Source organism: Natator depressus, chromosome 1 (genome assembly GCF_965152275.1).
Source record: "Natator depressus isolate rNatDep1 chromosome 1, rNatDep2.hap1, whole genome shotgun sequence".
NCBI classification, from domain to species: domain Eukaryota; kingdom Metazoa; phylum Chordata; order Testudines; family Cheloniidae; genus Natator; species Natator depressus.
In genome coordinates, this window is record NC_134234.1 from 11405651 (window position 1) to 11425987 (window position 20337).

General features: G+C 44.6%; 2 protein-coding genes across 2 annotated transcripts in view; one reads left to right on the forward strand and one right to left on the reverse strand.

The window, feature by feature from the left end:
* PGM2L1 (phosphoglucomutase 2 like 1) overlaps positions 1-15712 on the reverse strand; it is a 73860-nt gene extending 58148 nt beyond the window's left edge. Inside the window, exon 1 of the mRNA XM_074954637.1 lies at positions 15545-15712. Coding sequence (XP_074810738.1) covers positions 15545-15643 — 99 coding nt within the window. The 5' untranslated portion in view covers positions 15644-15712. The remainder of the gene's footprint in view (positions 1-15544) is intronic.
* Positions 15713-15774: 62 nt separating this feature from the next.
* LOC141981068 (protein MROH8-like) overlaps positions 15775-20337 on the forward strand; it is a 37797-nt gene continuing 33234 nt past the window's right edge. Inside the window, exon 1 of the mRNA XM_074942873.1 lies at positions 15775-15869. Within this exon, the coding sequence (XP_074798974.1) occupies positions 15775-15869 (95 nt within the window). The remainder of the gene's footprint in view (positions 15870-20337) is intronic.

Sequence of the window (20337 nt, forward strand, 5' to 3'; positions counted from 1 at the left end):
GAAGGACAAAATGATCACAGAGCATTCTCACCCAGCATGTCCTTAGATTAATATGATATGGAGAGTCAGGGCAGAAAGAAGGTTGAAAACATTTTTTAAATTAACTGATCAAAAGTCTGTGCTTCCTACTGTTGTAAATGTGGATATAGTGACAACACAGGAAGCAGATCTGTGGAGTAAGAAGATGAGACTCTGAAAAGAACACCAGCCCATTTACTTAGGGCAGAATTGCCCCATACACGAGAATAACCTCCATAAGCTATAGGAAACCGCGTTTGTACTTCCGGTTTTCACCTACTCATATGCCATAGCAAGGAGAGGGCAGGACTGTCCTCCCTGAGAGTCTGGAAGGAGGCTCAGTCCTTTAATCTACAGATTGGCAGCAAGGGGGCTCAGTACCTGTGCACTGCCTCCTAGAGCTCACTTACAGGAGCCATGCCACCAAAGTGGCTCTTCTTATTGCTAAACATCTACTCAGTAGCAGTACCTCACATCACACTGGGGAACTCCTAGTTTGCTATTACTAATTATATACTGTTTAATAGCTTATAAAGTTATATTTATTATAGCACCATCAATTTGTATGATACTACCTAGAAAAGGTCCTACCCCATGGAGTCTAGCATTTACCCAAATAAAAACTACAGATCATCAGACCCTTAGATTATAAAATACTTAAAGCAGAAAACTGATCTTCTTACTTTTATGGCACTGTTCAGACTTACTAGTTTATATAGTGTCGTGAGGATCCTTCTATTTTATGAGGCACCTTGCAAAGCTTTTTAGCCCTCAAATACAGAGGAGAACCAGTTTAAGAGATAGAAATGAAAGTTCCTTCCAGGCATCTTGTAAAGAGATCATGGAGTAATGAAGCCTCTTCAACACAATTGAGCAGAGAACATCCTGAACTGGGGGTGGTGATGTAACTTTTGATAGCTATTTCTCTCAAGCTGGAAGAAAACAACAGTCACTGAAAATTTGCAGATGGTAAACAATGAAGAGGACAGGTCCCTGATACAGAGTTCCTTGGAAAACTGGGTGCAAGCAAACAGTGTTTTTAATATGGCTAAATGTAAATGCTGAACATGAGCTCCCACTGTGATGCTGTGGCCAAAAGGGCTAATGGAATCCTGGAATGCACAAACGGGAATCTCAAGTAGGAGTAGAGAGGTTATTTTATCTCTATAGCTGGCAACAGTGCAACCACTCCTGCAATACGGTGTCCAGTTCTGATGCGCGCTATTCAAGAAGGATGTTGATACACTGGAGAGGGTTCAGCGATTTGATTACAGACTATAAGAATCTACCTGGGGAATAAATATTTAATAAAGGCTCCTCAATCTATCAGAGAAAGGTATAACACGATCCAATGGCCAGAAGTTGAAGATAAATACAGACTGGAAATAAGGCATACCTTTTAATGGTTGGAGCAATTAACCACTGGAACAACTTACTAAGGATTGTGGTGGATTCTCCATCACTGACTATGTTTAAATCACAATTGGATGTTTTTCTAAAAGATCTGCTCTAGGAATCATTTTGGGGAAGTTCTGTGGTCTGTATTATACAGCTCAGACTAGATGATTACAGTGGTCCATTCTGGCCTTGGAATCTATCAGTCTATTAAAACTGTAACCAAGGTCTGGTTTACCTAAAACTTCAGTCGACCTAGCTATATTGCTTAGGGGGTGTGAAAAATTCACACCCGAGAGACACAGTTAAGTAAACCTTAGTCAGGGTGCAAACACTGCTAGGTTGATGGAAAAATTCTTCCATCAACCTAGCTACCACTTCTCAAGACGTACTTGAGGGTATTCATTACTATTGCAATGACAGGGGGTTTCCCATCGCTGTAGTAAAGGTCTACACTACAGCAATAAGAAAAGGAGTACTTGTGGCACCTTAGAGACTAACAAATTTATTAGAGCATAAGCTTTCCTGAGCTACAGCTCACTGGATCGGATGCATTCAGTAATACAGCAGCATAGTGCACCACTGCAGCACTTGTAGCATAGACCCAATCCAAGACTCAAAGCTGACTCACCAACAATGCAGATGGATCTGTAATACAATTAATACACAGCATAACACAGTTAACTCTTGTGATAATCAGACAGCGCAACTGTATGTATACACTGGGTACAGTATGGCTTAGACTAGAGAAGCGGTTCTTCAGAGAGTAGCTTAAAGCAGTGTCTTAAGCACAGGTTAAAAAAGGCAACTGGAATCAAAGACTGAGTGAGCACCGCTGACATTTACCACACAAAGGTCAGCCAGTTCCTAGAGCTAGCACTGCCTGGCACTGCTCGGCTTCTGCTATACTTAAGAGAAACGCAATAGAGAGGATTAAAATGATAGCCTAACGTCATTTTTCTCCAATCAAAACCAATAACCCTTCATTAGAAAAGGAAAAATATAAGCAATTTAGGCCCAAAAGTCTGACCTACTTTAAAACTGTCCAGCCAATGGGAAATAAGCCCTGAATGGTAGAGAATAATGTAAAAAGAAAAAGGAGTACTTGTGCCACCTTAGAGACTAACCAATTTATTTGAGCATAAGCTTTCGTGAGCCACAGCTCACTTCATCGGATGCATACTGTGGAAAGTGTAGAAGATCTTTTTATACACACAAAGCATGAAAAAATACCTCCCTGCACCCCACTCTCCTGCTGGTAATAGCTTATCTAAAGTGATCACTCTCTTTACAATGTGTATGATAATCAAGGTGGGCCATTTCCAGCACAAATCCAGGGTTTAACAAGAACTTCTGAGGAAGGGGGGGTGGGTTGGAAAACAAGGAGAAATAGGTTACCTTGCATAATGACTTAGCCACTCCCAGTCTCTATTCAAGCCTAAGTTAATTGTATCCAATTTGCAAATAAATTCCAATTCAGCAGTCTCTCGCTGGAGTCTGCATTTGAAGTTTTTCTGTTGTAATATCGCAACTTTCATGTCTGTAATCGCGTGACCAGAGAGATTGAAGTGTTCTCCGACTGGTTTATGAATGTTATAATTCTTAACATCTGATTTGTGTCCATTTATTCTTTTACGTAGAGACTGTCCAGTTTGACCAATGTACATGGCAGAGGGGCATTGCTGGCACATGATGGCATATATCACATTGGTGGATGTGCAGGTGAACGAGCCTCTGACAGTGTGGCTGATGTTATTAGGCCCTGTGATGGTGTCCCCTGAATAGATATGTGGGCACAGTTGGCAACGGGCTTTGTTGCAAGGATAGGTTCCTGGGTTAGTGGTTCTGTTGTGTGGTATGTGGTTGTTGGTGAGTATTTGCTTCAGGTTGGGGGGCTGTCTGTAGGCAAAGACTGGCCTGTCTCCCAAGATTTGTGAGAGAGTGTTGGGTCATCCTTCAGGATAGGTTGTAGATCCTTAATAATGCATTGGAGGGGTTTTAGTTGGGGGCTGAAGGTGACGGCTAGTGGCGTTCTGTTATTTTCTTTGTTAGGCCTGTCCTGTAGTAGGTGACTTCTGGGAACTCTTCTGGCTCTATCAATCTGTTTCTTCACTTCCGCAGGTGGGTATTGTAGTTGTAAGAATGCTTGATAGAGATCTTGTAGGTGTTTGTCTCTGTCTGAGGGGTTGGAGCAAAGGCGGTTGTATCGCAGAGCTTGGCTGTAACCGCATTTGCTCCAACTCTGTCTAGCAGCTTCTTCAAGTGTCAATTAAGGAATCCCCAACAGTAATTTAATTTGCTTGATTTTTATACTTTTTCCTCAAAGGAGTCACATGTCTTAAAAGCGTGCCCAGTGGGCGTGTGGTTACTAATTTTTACCTAATTAATACTTTAGGAGACTGCAGTGGTGCCAACTGAACATTACCCCACATTCGCTCCCTGATGAATCATTCACTTCAGCCCTCTGCGTGATGTCCTTCTACAGGGTTGAGATGCTCCACTCAAGATGTTCTTGATGTGTTGTTTACTTTCAAGTGGACATATTTGCTGACACATAAATCAGTATTGATCATACATGCAGCATGGAGCCAGTAAGTTTCACCTCCGGCATCTGCCTGATGCTAAGAGAAGGATTCTTCTCCCAGAATCCTCTTTAGCAGTTCAGTCATGTCAAGCCATGTTCTCACCATTCATTCAGTATGGCCACACCAATTTGGCACCATCCCAACACTCAATACTGTACTTACATGATATTCCAAAGAAAAAATATACACACAAGTGTATTTCGTAAGAGCAGTCTTGCATTATTGATCCCTCACCACAGTTTGTGTTATTAAAGGTTCACTGAGAGGTGTAGTGAGACCATCAGGTTTTTGTTTGTTGTTTTTTTAAAGACATGTGTATTAAATAAATTCTACTGTGATCAATTTTTCAGGTGTGCAGTGGATCACTTATAAAAGTTCAGTTCTTAGATCCATAAGACAAACAGGAACCAGCAATCGGCATACTCATTGAAAATTAAGATTTGCATGGCATGGATTTAACACCGCAGACTGGGAGTGCACGAAGTAAAGGAAAAAACTGACACACCCTATTTCAAATACACTGTATTGTGCAGGAAAGCTTTCAGCATCACTGCACCATTACGCTTTCCACTGAGAGTAACTTTAGCACTGGCTGAAAATGAATATAGGGCTCAGGAACGATGCAGGGAATTAGTAAAACTATGCAGCATTCCATTATATTCCTGGGGTCCAAGTAAATCTTAACTCAGACTAGACACAGCTGAGAGATGCTTGGATGAAAACCAAACCCTTTATACAACAGACCTCTTTCGGTAACAACCTTTATTAAGTTCATTTAAAGTAAGTTAGACAATACCTTTTACTCAACTAACCAAAAGCATAGAGGATGTTGCTAAATAGAATCATGCTCTTCAGGCTACAGAAAACAAGCATGGTAGAAACAGACATAGGCATGAATTCAAACCAAATTCAATTCATATAAAAATAGAAGGGTCAGAAAAGAATAGTTAAAATAAATCAAATAGATGTAGACTGACATGCCTCCTCTTGAGAGCTGCCAGAATTACTATGACAGGCGGCTTTACTGAAACCCTTTAAGGTTAAAAAACCTGGGTTGTTTTGATATAAACTAGCAGTTGCTCCTCAATTATTTTTAAGTTTTCCTTGTTTTATAAAACAGATGCTCCGGGACGCTCTAGCATCCTTAAAGGCCCCAACATTGAATTGTTTGCACCTTTGGATTTCGGGTATTGTTGCTTTCTGTTCATGCGAGAAGGACCAGGGAAGTAAGTGGGTGAAGGAATAAGCTCCCTAACATCTTGGTGCCGGTGACTCACTCGGATGCATCGCATCGAATAGGTGAGTGGCAGCCTGTAAGTCCCCCTCCTCAACAGTCCGCGCAGCTGCTTGGAGGGGGTATCGCGAACTCTCGTGATGGTAGTTGCGGGTTCTGGCAAGCCAGGGTAAAGGATTTTTTGGATAAATGGATAAGGAAGAACCAGGGCCCATACCAGGTGCAGAGGTCAACCTGGGATGAGATTAAAAAGGAAAATGGAGGAAGTGTTCGGGGACCCAGAGGGATGGGGGGTGGCTGAGGAGCCCACCCTCCTTGGTATATGGGTAGTGGAAGAAGGTCCCTGCCCATGTGGACTGAATGCCTTCCAGGGAAAAGAGACACTTCAGTCTGCTTCTGAGAAGTTTGAAGTAAGGGCAGCATTATGGGAAGCTGCCAGTAATCTTTCAAGTTTGGTGCTGCTTCAGCAAAGGCTGCTGAAGGGTTGTAAATTAGTTAGGGGTGGTTAAAGATGATTCGCCACAACAGGGTTTAAAGTCAAAAGCAGAATTAACAGACTACCTTTAGAGACTGGAGCTGGGACTTGGTCCTAGGGGAGCGGAGAGAAAGAAGGCGAAGGAGCCTACTCTTGGCTCAGAGCTAACTATATCCTTTTCTTCCTTCTGTTCTCGGTTTACTTAATTTGCTGCTGGTAGCCTATACTTTAAACTGACCTGACAGGTTTAATTGGTTTATTTCCACCTCTTCCCCCTGCCTTTCCACACTTTTGTTTTTCTGAAGTTTTAATGGAGAGTACTTTGGATACTTACGTGAGATGTTTTTGGGTTTTTTTGGACAAAGCATGAGGGAGGTCTGCTGTATTCCACTAGAATTTTTGGAGTAAAAGATCCATGGGCATCCATGGAGACAAATGTTTTACTGCCTCTTTGAACAGTCTCAAAGTAAAGACAGCACAGGTTAAGGCAGCTGTGTGGCAATAATTGTACTTGGTGGCTAAGTTGTTACAGACAAATTGCACTACCTTAAAGAACTAAATGTAGGAGTAAGTGATTTAAAGAAGCGAGTGAAAAGTTACAAATAGCTTTTGCAAAAATTGATGATACAGGGTTTGCAGGAAAGTAAACATTTGGGAGTTGTGAAAATGGTAAAAGAGTAACAGTTGCAGTGTTACAAGAAGGAAGTTTTTGTTTAATGATAAAACCCAGTTATATAAATGTAACTGTATGTGCAACTCCGTGCAGTCACATTGGATGGAAGCTTGGTAATTAAATTATCCAAGGGGGTCAGGTAGAATGGCTACTAGCACCACTTTGCTTCTGTCCCCAGAAGCCTTTACAGCTATTCTGAAGGAAAATGGGCCCTTTTCCCACAGAAATGGTCTATAAGGGACTGCTGCACACAGCACGCGGAGAGAGAATCTGATCAAAATTATTTGACTATTGGGTAATGTAATCAAAATCACTAAAGGATGTAAGGGGTTTCTATTGGAACTTAACTTGGCTGCCCCTGGTTGTGCCTACTTGTACAAGATGGAAGTGTAATCGGGGTACAGTTGCGTAAAAAAGAGTAATCACAGTGCAAGGAATGTTAGGCAAAAGAGAATTTTGTGTGTGTGTACAGTGCTAAAATCTGAAGCTGTGTCTCAGCTATTACCTGAGAATAAACTTAAAGCTTGGTACAGCAGAGAAACTATTGCAAACATGGTCTGTTGCACAAGAGGGGAAACTGAGGTACACCACCTCATGAATTTCATAAATGACCAGTGAGTGGGGTAATTCACTAGCCTGACTACAGAACAAAATAAGGACAGCCTGGAGGTAATTCTTCTATTTTTCCTGCAATTAGCAAGGAAATTTGTAAAAGAAAGTGGTATTATTATTATTATTATTAAGCAATAATCTGTCCCCACCAGGGGGGTGGAAATTGTTTTTTTTGTTTTTCAGACACTCTACAAGCAAGCTGGCGCCAGCGGAAAAATAACCCACAATACCATGGATCTGTGTTTTGTGTTTGTCTGTGGTGTTTGTCTTGTTGCTAGCATTGTAGTGTTTTAATGAACAGAAAATCTCATGACACGGGTGGGGGATGGCTTCAAAAGGCTGACGGGGGGGGGTGGGAGAGAGATGTGTATGGGAATGCAAAATGCTCAACTAGGAGACCAGCACCTGTGTAATCGCTACCATGGTACCTGGAAATGGAACAGCAACTAAGGTGGTCCCTACAAGCCCTATGGAAATAACGAGAAGGGGAGGAGCTCACTGGGAATCAATGGAGCGGTGTGTAAAATAGTGTAAATCAACAGAAGATCTTTGGATGTGCCCCTCTCCTATGACTATAGAGGAGCGGGATCAATGGCCTATGCAAGGAGTGGACAATTGGGTGTACTGTGTATAAGGTGTTTTGCTGGGAATGTACATATTACTGGGGGCACAATTACACCAGCCCATAACCAAACTACACCCATCTATATGCTGCTATCTGGACTTTGGTGCACAAATGTATCTGTGAATCTTACTGCTGTGAATAATCAAACCAGGGCATACTGCCTGATTCCATGCCAAGTGGTCAAGCTGGTTTGGACAATATCCCATTTCTCTGGAACATTCAATGGACTTATGATATGGACAAAAGCAAGCAAAACCTGCAGGGGCAGCTTGTTGCAACTGCCAGCAACTGGACACATAAGATCGTGACTCTGTTGAAGGAGGAGAGGCAGCGTTTTGGGGGTGTCTCGGATGTTGGACCGTACTGCAGTGGTCAGGACTCGGTGTTGCTGTGGATTTTGTATTGTTAACTGTACTTGTGTTACGCTGCACATGGAGATAACCTATAAGTAATGTAATAAGCCCTCCAAACCCTGCAGTGTACTGACAACCCGGACCCAACCTTCTCGGGCCCACTATAATGGGAAGTCTGGAACACTAATTGGAATAGGTGTGGTATGCCCGTACGAGAGAAGGTGCAGGGCACTATACTACACAAGGGACAGTGGGACAAATGGAATATCGACACCTTCCACCTTGATGCCTGGCCCTATCAGGAAATGTGTTGCTATATGTCCTAAGCTTTTCCAGGGATACCTGGGCAGGAGGATCCCAAAAGAAAAAGAAAAAAAAGGGGGTGGAGTATTAGGATATAGATATTCAGGCCTGTCTGTAAAGGCCTGTACTCTAAGAATTTAGGTGTATTCTTATCACTTAGCTAGTTAGAGAGGTATAAAAGAAAGAATCAAAATCACTGTCTGCCGGTGTAAGCTCCTTCTCTTACTGTGACAGTCTGAGGCCCTGTTCTTAGGCTGAGATCTCTGGCTAAGCAACAGAGGCAGCCATAAACTGGGAAGCGACGGGTCACATCCTCACATTCCAACCTAGTCACACTGAAAGAAGGTGCTATTGGGCTGTTAGGAATACAATCCTGTCCTGATAGTGCCTGTCACCTCCAGAGAAAGGGAAGTGTCTAGAAGATGTAAAAGGAAACTTAGTCTGATAGCATCCTGTCTGGCAAGAACTCACTTATCAATAGCTGGGATGTGAAATGCTCACTTCCGTATTGTTTTGTCATTATAGTTCCCACTTTGCCATTGTTTGTCTGTATAATCTCTGTCTGGTTCTGTGATTGTTTCTGTCTGCTGTATAATTAATTTTGCTGGATGTAAACTAATTAAGGTGGTAGGATATAATTGGTTACATAATCATGTTACAATATGTTAGGATTGGTTAGTTAAATTTCAGGAAAATGACTGGTTAAGGCATAGCTAAGCAGAACTCAAGTTTTACTATGTAGTCTGCAGGCAATCAGGAAGTGGGTGGGTGTGTGTGGGTGGGGGGAAATGGGAACAGGGAATGGGGGTGGGGAAATTGGAATCATGTTTGGCTAAGGGCAGGAATGGGAACAAGGACACAGGTGTAAGGCTCTGTGGTGTCAGAGCTGGGAAGGGGGACACTATGGAAGGAAACTGGAATCATGCTTGCTTGAAGTTCAGCCCAATAAACATCGAATTGTTTGCACCTTTGGACTTCGGGTATTGTTGCTCTCTGTTCATGTGAGAAGGACCAGGGAAGTAAGTGGGTGAAGGAATAAGCCCCCTAACACTCTCTAAGGTGCCACAAGTACTTCTGAAATCTGAATACTCCAGTATACTCTGTATACTCCAGTGTGCAACAGAACATAGTAATGCACTTTTCAAGCCTCTCCACAACTCTGGCTCTAACATAGCACCAAGGATTCTTCATTAACATAAATACTAACAGTGTAGCGGTTTTTAATTTTCTGAAGATTGGTTGCCAATACATGTTGGGTTCAGTTTTAATAAATAAATACAAAAGTACTGCCTTACCTTACAGCCTCTTATTTAATTGAACTGCTAATTCTCTATGGCCTTATTTGCACTTGGAGATACTTTTGCTGTCCCCAAAATCCACCTGCAGTGAGTTATGGCTAGGATTTTCATTTTTGTCCTTCAACTTTATAAGCTACCTTTGGCCACTGAAATGCACATGGAGTGATTTCAGAATATTTCTTCTCTTTGGCTTCTGACAATCAGTTGTGCTCAATTTGTCGTTGCTTGGAGAAGCTTGCTTTAAAGGTTTTGTAAGGAGAAAGATTTTACATTATTACACTGTCAGCCTTTAGAAGACAATTTCATCAATGCACCTATTTCAGTTTTATCTTTAAATGCAACTTTACAACAACAATATGAAAACCAGAGTACAGATGCACTGCAGCATCTTTTCAAAGTGAAACAGCTTATCTGTCATAATCTTTCGTGTATACACAGCCACCACTACCAGTCCACATCAAGGATCATAGCCACCAACCAAGACCCAATTCTGCAGTAAGCTCTGTGCAAGTGCACCACTGTGCTGGCAGAGCCAGTGGTTTGAGCATTAGCCTGCTAAACCCAGGATTGAGAGTTCAATCCTTGAGGGGGCCATTTAGGGATCTGGGGCGAAAATTGGGGATTGGTCCTGCTTTGAGCAGGGTGTTGGACTAGATGACCTCCTGAGGTCCCTTCCAACCCTGATATTCTATGAAAACAATAAGTCAATGGGATTCCTCACATAGGTCTGCACATCCAGAATTACTGCAGTACCACAAGTCAAACAAGTTTTCTCCATTTGCTGTTCAGATAGAAGCTTTGTAGTCTTCTGCTGCTTGACGCCAGTATAATAATCCCTCTTCTCAGGCACAGAATGACACCCAGATTCCCATTATGAAAACTCTCCACTTACCCACCCGAGAACTTAATATCACATATAGCCAACATTGATAAAGTTAGGACTCCTCCACTGAGCATGCTCAAGTAATCAGACATCCATTAGAGCAGGGGTGGGCAAACTTTTTGGCCCGAGGGCCACAACTGGGTATGGAAATTGTATGGCAGGCCATGAATGAGCGACTGGTGGTGCGGGTTCTGGGGTGGGGCTGGTGATGAGGGTGCAGGAGGGCTGGGACTGAGGGGTTTGGAGAGTGGGAGAGGGATCAGGGCTGGGGCAGGGGCGCAGGAAGGGATCGGGGGTGCAGGCTCCGGGCAGCACTTACCTCAAGCAGCTCCCGGACGCAGCAGCATGTCCTTCCTCCAGCTCCTATGCAGAGGCGCAGCCAGGCAGCTCTGCACACTGCCCTGTCCACAGGCACTGCCCCTGCAGTTCCCATTGACTGTGGTTGCTGGCCAATGGGAGCTGTGAGGGCAGTGTGTGGAGCCCCCTGGCTGCCCCTATGTGTAGAAAGGACATGCCGCTGCTTCCGGGAGCCACACAAAGCCCCAGCATGCACGGAGCGGAGCAAGCCCCCGACCCCACTACCCAGTTGGAGCGGGGCAGGCCCCAGACCCCGCTCCCCGGCTTGAGCTTGAGGGCTGGATTAAAATGTCTGAAGGGCCGGATGCAGCCCTCAGGACATAGTTTGCCCACCTCTGCATTAGAGGGTGTAGGCTTTGCAGGAGCTAACTAGCAGCAAACCTGCAGCTGGCCAATAGGAGTATAAGCATTTATTTTTAAATGCTGATTGAGAATTTACCTCCCAGATAGATACCCGCTCATTATGCACATTACTATGTCTTTCCAGACAGAGAGATAAATCCCTCCCTTTAGGCCCACATTTTTTTATTTAGTTGCTCCAAACCTTAACTAGATGTACTGTCGCCCTGGAAAATTCCTCAGGTGTGAAGCCAGTATTTGATCCTCCAGGTTCATATTAAATGCCTTCTGCATTGCTCTCCACAACAGGTTCTCAGACACTATGGTGGCAGGGGCCTTATAAAAGGATATCAGATCTTCAGTGAAAGAATCTTGTTTTCATACCACTACATAAAGTCACCTAATGAAAACAGGCAGCCCATCTACTCACAACTGAGGTTGGGACCCTATAGTGAGCTCCATGTGGGAGATGTTCTGCTCAAAAAAATCCTGTTCTGGGACCCCTTTTCGAGAAGTCTGTACATGCCCAAACTCAATCTTAGGAGATCAAAGGGAAAATAAAAAGAATTCAGAAATCAAAAATGGGAACAAGGAGAGGGGGGAAATGCCCATCGCAGAATAGGCTAGTGTTTCATTTGGTCAAGAATGTGGTCTACAGATGAGGAGGAGTGAAGACAAAAAAAACCCAGAATGTTGTTGTATCTTGTAAACTTGAAAGAGCTAATTTCTCAGCAGTAGAAAAACGAGACAGGGATCAATAACAAAAAACTGATAAGAAAGAGGAAATTGAGAAAAAGTAAATGAGAAGAAAAGGAAACAAATGGAAAAAACATGATGGAAACAGAATTTAGATTAGTGAAAGTTTCCTTTGTACAAATGCCTATGTGTTATGTTATCTTTGGAAACCATCCTACAGCTCTTAATCTGAGAGGAAAAAGGAAAAGACAATATTAGCAAGCTAGTGCTATTTAGCCCGGAGTCAAATGGTTGCCTATTGTTCCTCTTGGGCACTGCAGATTCATGGCTAAGGTGGATGTTTCTGTTAGCCACAGGCAGTTGCAGGTACAATAAAAAGCCTAAAATGATAAGAGTCCAAAAGGCTGAGGGTTTTTAGGGCTCCAAGAAACTGGTTTTAAAATGAAGACAGCAAGTATCTGTTTACCATGACAATGCTATGGGATGACAGCTTCACAGAAGTAAATTAATCATGTATGCGCAAGCATGTTTTGCTTTGTCTTTGGCCAAAGGAAAGAAATCATAATTAAGGAGTTTAAAATCACAACAAACCACAAAAAAGACACACACACACACAAAGATTCTGATTAATTAGATTTTTTTAATTCATTCTATTCATTTTGATAAAGATGTCATACTACATGTTTTTTGCTTTTGCAGCTCTTATCCAAATATTTTTCCATTAAAATTTAGTATTTAAGAAACCTGTTTTTAATGTTCTTCTATCTAGCATCATTTCAGGAGGGAAGAACCAAAATCCTTCACATTTTACCTTCATGCTTTGTTCAAATACATTCATTCAATGAGATGTTTGCTGAATAAGGCCTGATGTTTGGATTTTAAGATGTTGCACTTTGGGCTGCAGTTGCATAAGAATTCTGGAAATCAGGCATTAGCACAAAGTGTAAACAAAAGTGATTTTGACACTTTATTTCCACTGTCTAAAATTAAAACTGAAAACTTTGTAAATTAGAGGTTTTAAAAATTCATTATTAATCTAAGATGTTTAGTAACACAGGTCAGGAAGCTTTTTAAAAAGTAAACAATTTTTAACCCGACAACGTATCTAGGAATTACTTTGTGGAAGTTCTATGCCCTGTGTCATACAGGAGGTCAGATTAGATGATCACAATGGTCCCTTTTGGCTTTAGAATCGAATCTTTACATGAAAAATTATTAGCCAGATAATCCACAATACTGGGTCCTGACTACATCCTAGAATTAAATTTTAGTGTTTTGTGAAAACTAGGATAATTGTGCAGCCCTTTTGGTGCCTCGTTCTATTTTTAAAATTGCATGCTGAACTCCAATCTCTATGTTTAATGTTGAAGAAATGACATAAGTCTATCTTTACACATTAGTTTTCTAGATTCAGAAAGTCAAGACAAATAAGAAGTTACAATGGCCTCACATAATGCAGTGTAAATATATTTTAGGAACATGGATAATTATATTGTTTTTAAACTCCTTTAATGTCAATACAGGTATTCGCAAAAAGAAAAGGAGTACTTGTGGCACCTTAGAGACTAACCAATTTCTTTGAGCATTAGCTTTCATGAGCTACATATGCAACCGATGAAGTGAGCTGTAGCTCACGAAAGCTTTAACCAATTTATTTGAGCATAAGCTTTCGTGAGCTACAGCTCACTTCATCGGTTGCATATGTAGCTCACGAAAGCTTATGCTCAAATAAATTGGTTAGTCTCTAAGGTGCCACAAGTACTCCTTTTCTTTTTGCGAATACAGACTAACACGGCTGTTACTCTGAATACAGGTATTCTTCATTTCTTGTCCCAAGCAGCTGTGCATGTGCTATTAAGCAGTTGCTAGGTTTCAGGTGACTGTATTCAGTACTAGCCAAAATATTCTCTTTACAAAGAGTTCTTACAATCAGTGAAATTTATAAGAGCTTTGATATCCCAAAATGGCCAAATCCTGCAAAAGTTTCTCACATGTAAGTAATTTTGGCTTCAGCGGGAGACAAGTCTTTGCAGGATCAAGCCTAACAATGGAACTCTCATTTCAAAACAAATTAATAAGCCATTTAGTCTGTTATCACAGACAACAGCGAATACTCAATGCTTCAGATGAAAGCATTCATACACTATAAGGCATCTAATTATGTGATATCCTTGGATACTCTGGCTCATTAACCTCAGCTGGTGGTGAGCTTGTGCCATGAAGTATTATAGCCTTTATTTTTTTTCTTTACAACACAATATTCTACAGTAGTGTATTCCTTTAGGTTAGTTACACATTGCATAAAAAATGTTTGCCATTTTCATACTGAATGCCCCCCTCAGAACCGGTCAATCACCACAAAGAGTTTCTTATGTTGCTCATCTACATTAGGGCCAGATTAATTCTATCTGGGATTTAACTGAAAAGAGAAACCACTGAAGTGTTCGCTTCTCCACATAACGCAACGCATTCAGTAATTTATCGGTCAATCAATGCATCTTCCCCTTAATATCTTCTTATAGGCTACATTATGTGCTAAACAGATTACAACACAACATAGTGTTTACTCCAATCTGTGATTCCAGGACCTTCACATGCCACATTCCTCCTCCCATATATTTTTCAAATGACTTCTCTCACCCTGACCCCTTGTTGCATGAGAGCTCAGCTCACCACCACCTGAGCAGTGGGACAACCTCACAGAAGGAGCATCAGTTACTGGGCAAGGGAGAGAGGGAGAACTGGAATGAGATGTCATGAGCCCAGATCTGACACTTATTGGTAAAAAACAAGAGAGATGAGAAAGAGAAACATAACCAAGTGAAAAGCCAACTAATGCCAAATTAATGTGTCCTCAGAGGGAACAAAGACACATCCCCCCCACCACCACACACACACACACACACAGTGGTCATGTTTGTTTTTTAAATGTCTTAAGACAGCAGAGTCCAGGGGTGACTAATATACACTTTTTAAGGAACAGCAAAGTGCACCTTAGTGGGATAAAATCTGCATGGGGTGGGAGGATGTAGCCCTCCATCGGAGAGCTATCGGCCAGTACTGCCAGCTATCTGACAACACTGCCTGATGCCCTTTTGCGCAATCCAGTGGCTCCCAGAAGGCAGACACGCCGTCGAGAGCACACAAGTCTGCTCCTACGGGCTGTGATACTTCGGTCTAAGCCTGGATGGTGGGCTTTAGAGCGGGCTGCTTGGTGGGGGTCGGTGACTTTTGATTTACAGGGGTCAGGCGAGACACTGTATTTTCCACTGAATGCATCCAATGAAGTGAGCTGTAGCTCACGAAAGCTTATGCTCTAATAAATTTGTTAAGTCTCTAGGGTGCCACAAGCCCTCCTTTTCTTTTTGCGGATACAGAGTAACACGGCTGCTACTCTGAAGCCTTCTGGTATGAAACCCACCCCCCAGCAGCTCCCAGGCGCGCGCACCCGCCCCCCCCAGCAGCTCCCCGGCGCGCGCACCCGCGCACCCGCCCCCCCCAGCAGCTCCCGGGCGCGCGCACCCGCCCCCCCCCAGCAGCTCCCGGGCGCGCCCCTCAGCAGCCCCCAGGCGCGCGGACACCACGGCTCAGCCCCGGCCGCGCCCGGGCAGGGCACGCGCGCGCACACACACACACACACGTACCCGTCAGGGGGCTGCCCGGCTGCCACCCGGAGGCCGGCGGGGCGGTGTACCCACCTTGTCCCAGCTGAGCCACTGCCCGACCGCCTCGTCCAGCTGCGCGTCCCCGGTGCTGCGGGCGATGAGCAGGTTGGAGTTGACATCCCCGTCCCCCATGGCGGCGGGTCGCACGAGCGGACGCTGGGGACTCACCTGCCGGCGCCCAGCACGGCCCAGGGCATCGCCCGCGGGGGGGGGGGGGGGGGAAGGGGTCGCGGCTCGGTGCCTTAGCCGGGGACAAGGCGGCGATGGCGCAGGGACCCCCCGCCTCGGGGGCAGGGCTCAGGCGGCGCGGCGACAGACCCTCGAGCGCCCTCCCGCCGCCAGGCTGCGCCGCCTCAGAGTAACGGTCCCTCCGCTGCGCACTCCGCGAGCCAGGCACCACTACCAGCCGCCGCAGCCCCGCCCCTTCGCCGGCCCCGCCCCCAACGGGCGCCGCAGCCGCGTTCCAGGCCACGCCCACTCCGAGCCGACGGCACCACCCTGGCACGCGTGTTCCTGGCCCCGCGCCCCGCCCGCCTCCGACTGCGGCTCGCGGGGCAGCGTGCCCGTCCCTGTGCGGCCCCTCTCGCGGTGCCCCACGGGAAATGTAGTTCTCCCTCCCTTCTTTGGTCGAGATGTGGGAGGAGCATAGGGAGAGTAGGGGACTCCAGTTCCCGGCAGTCCCTGCTCGCTCGCTCTCTCTCGGCGTTGGGCGCTGCCAGTGTGGAGGCGGCTAGGGCTGACCCAGTGTGGGTGTCCACCACGTGTTCCGCTCTCGGTCAGAGACCGTCCCTCCAGGGCCCCGAGGCCCCTCGCGCAGCCGTGGCCCACTCCGGCTCCCACTGACGCCAGTGGCGAACCCCACCTTGATGGCAGCCGGATGGAGCCCAGCGCACACATCTCCAATGATGTGCAGCCACCTCTGGGGCGGGGAGCAGCTGCTGAGCGCTAGCGAAGTTTAGGACAGGAAGTGTAGGTCACAGAGCACCTGAGTGGGCTCAGCGCTTGGCAGGCAGGATTCCAAGAGCCCAGCTGTGGAACTCGCTGTCTGGGAATGTTGTGAAAGCCAAAAGAATAACCAGGTTCAAAAAAGAATTAGATAAATTCCTGGAGAATAGAGCCTTTAATGGCTATTAGCCAAAATAGTCAGAGCTCTGGGTGTTCCTAAACCTTCAACTGCCAGAAGCTGGGGCTGGATAACAGGGGTAGATCACTTGATAAATTGCCCTGTTCTGTTCATTCTTTCTGGACCATCCAGCACCAGCAACTGTTGGAAGACAGGATACAGGACCATGGGTCTGACCCAGTAGGCCATTCTTATGTCCGGAAAAGCCACATCTTGAGCAAAGAAAATCCTCTCCAGTTGCTTCATCATTCCTTCCTTTTATGTTGGCTCAGAAAACTCAGTAGCCAGTTGCTAGCTAAGGAAAATGAGCATTTATTGCCAGTTACACTGTCATCTGTCCTACTTGCAAACCCCTAGAACATCTCTGTGATCCAAATAGACTGTTCTCATCCACCTCCCAGCAAGTGAGGAAAAAGCCCTTCATCTAAGGAATAAACCCTTTGTTCAGCAGCATTTCCAGCTCTGCCTCAGCTGGAGTTAAACCACCACAAAAAGAAAATTATAACTAACTGATGTCCGCCCCACTCAGGTTGAGTTTGTTCACATGCCCTATCAATTCCGCACTAAGCCATTGTAGTGATCACATCTCTGCAGCACATCCTTGCTTCTGTTTCCATAGTGATAGGAGGCACTGACTGCAGAGAAATGTGATGGTTTCAGTCTCTGGCCAAACCATCAGTACAGGAGGCGGGGATTGCGGTTTATGAGCTGTGCAGGGAAACAAAAGCCTGACCTGGTAATGTCAGTCTAGGGACTGGTTGAAATCAAGGGAGATAAAATACAACGGGGATATCACAGTTGTGGGTGTAAGAAATTCATGTGTGGGGGTGGGGCTAGAGAATGAGAGGACCAGGGAGGAAAGACAATGGAGGGATGCAGTGTGGGTTGAAGAATAAGGGAACAGGCCCAAAGAAATGTGGGAGACAACTCAAATGGGAGGCAGGCAGCTTCAGTTAAATAATATGTGCCAGGATAACAACAGAGGCTATTTAAAAGCTTAAGATATAGGAGGGAGCTATCCATCCCATGAAAAATGTTGATCTAATTTTACAGTGGTTTGGACCAGTCTCAAGGATTTTGAGTCAGCTTCCTGAGACACCCTGTTTTCTGGCTGCAGGATACAATTAATTCTCATTCAAGGCAATGGGAGTTGGTACCCTGTGGCAACCGAGTCAGGCCTGAGGATTTTGGTCAGCAGAAGTCATAAATCCCAGGGGAAGCCACCGCACACACCCTACAACCAACTTGACAACAGTTAGGCTGCTGGTGTGCTGAGAACATTGCCTGTCATTCTGACTTCTTGTGCTCCTCATATGTTTATATCTATCTGTTGTCTCTTATCTTGTAGTTAGACTGTAAGCTCCTTGGGGCAGGGACTGTCTTTTTGTTCTGTGTACTACAATGGGGCCCTGGTATGTTACTAGGACTCCTAGATGCTACAGTAATATAAATAATAATAATAAAACTTACCACTGTAGGAAACTCCAGAAATCTAAACCATCCCTTTCCCTTGATTTCTTGCTCACAGAGCCTGGGGTGACACACCTGCACGTGACAATCACCTGGAAAACAGAGTGTCATTTATAAATAAAACGACGCAATGGAAGAGGAAAACTCCGGTTTATTTTTACTTGCTCTGTGGACATCTGGGTCTCACAGCACTTACCCACAGCACTGGATCTAGGGTCATGTTTGGAACTCATAGGACCCGTGCAAGTGTCTCTGATACTAGAATATGGCCCTTGGCTTTGTTAATAGAGCAATGGTTTCTTTTTTGAGAGCTTTGGATGTGAAGTACTGTGCACAGTTTGAGGCTCGTTGGTAGAAAACAGATGAAAGCCATCTGGAGGGACTCCAGAGAAGGGCAATAAAATAAAAGGATTACAGACTGTAGCGCTTGGAAGGGATTAAGGGGATTTTATATGTTCATTCTAGAGAAAAGAAGACAATGTGGGATATGACAACTGGCCTGATATGTGTCAGGGTTAATAGCACCAAAAGGGGGAGGAATTGCTGAAGCTGGTTAAGAGGAGTAATGCAAAGAAGCTAACCTAAGGCCAGATTGCATCTGTCCCTGTGTAGATGTGCAAGAGAGGCAGAGGATGTAGCATGCCCACTGTCTGGCTTGCCCTGCATAGGGGCCAGACACAATCACAGTCCTTGCACTCAAACAGGACAAGGGCTGCCTCAGGCTAGTGATCACATTGGTATTAGCCTCCCCAAGCAGGGAAGAGACGACCCCTGATCCTTCTCCACGCTAGCCAGGGACAGACCCCATTCAGGACAGAGCGTATGCTGCACCCTGCAAAAAGTGTAATAGAGGGAGCCTGGAAGCCCTGAAAGAATTATTCCTATAAGAGGGGGAGGGGTCAGCCAGAGGGGACCAGTGCTGCCCAAAAAGGGCGATGCTGGCCAGGTAGGGCATGTGGCTGAGGGGGCTAGGATTATGCTGCTTCAGTATATCTCTGCCACAGCCCCCACCAATGGAGCTTCAGCAATAGAAACACTCCCTGCCCCTCCCCCAGTGTGGTGGGTGAGGTCAGTGGTGCAGAGAGATGCAACTGACTCTCATTTTAACCCAGTGCTACAACCTCTCACGGTTTTAGCTGGAAAAAGTGAACGCTAAATGCTCAGAAACCAAAAGGCAAGTAAAAAGAACCCAGCTTTTATTATTTTTGTAAGTTTGATGGTTTTTAACCTAATCTTACAATGTTTGGAGTCAGACACATGGGTCTGAATGTCTGAGATTGTCAATACTGTAAACTTGTAGAGCTGAATCAAGCCCAAAGGGGAAAATATAACAGTAAAGTCAATTGTCCAATGGGACAATTAGCTGAGAAAGGCCAAGGAAGCAACATCACTAGAGACAAACATGAGCAGACTAATTGGTGTGAAATGGTATGTACAGCCTGCCTGGTGGTTGGGAAAGTAAAGGTTAATCGACTCTCTGTCCCAGAGCAGAATGCCTACTCTCATTCACCAGGAATTGCAAAGGAGCAAAGCCACAGGAACTGTAAAAAGAGTGTGTGTGTGACATCTTCCTTTCTGTGGGTTTGGATCACTGGTACCAGGCACCCTATTGCTAGCTACTCTGATAAAAAGGGAGACTGTATGGCTGAAAAGGGCCTTGTATGGATGCTCAGCACCTCTAAAGCTTCTCCTTCCACTTGAGTAGCAAGTGGCTTGCATTTTTGGAATAGGAGGATGTGACGTCTGTCCTTGTTGTCATGAAGCTAGGAGTGGCCATGCTGTGAAGCATAATGACAGCTGCAAAGAGGTAGGTGACCATTGTTTAGGCCAAAAAAACTTGTTTGTTTTAAAACGCAGAGAAAATAATATCTTTGAAAAATGAAAGCTAACATAACGTTTAAAATAATAAACTTCAGGATTTGCAAGTATATGATCTAGTGAACAAGATCTTACTGCTGTTCCTCACTCAATGGGAATTTTATCATGACTTCAGTGGGTCTACAATTAGGCCAAAAGGTATCAGTATCATATAACTAAACATTCTGAATAGTGATGCATCATTTTTTAACTTTTTTAAACATATTTTACTTTTCAATAAGTGTAATACATATTAACGACCCAGTGATTTGGTCACTAGTCAAAATTCAGTTGTACATGCAAAATCAGTTAGTGTAATCCCGCAAATTATTATTATGGGCTGGATCCCTACATCATCTGGTATAAATTGGGATAG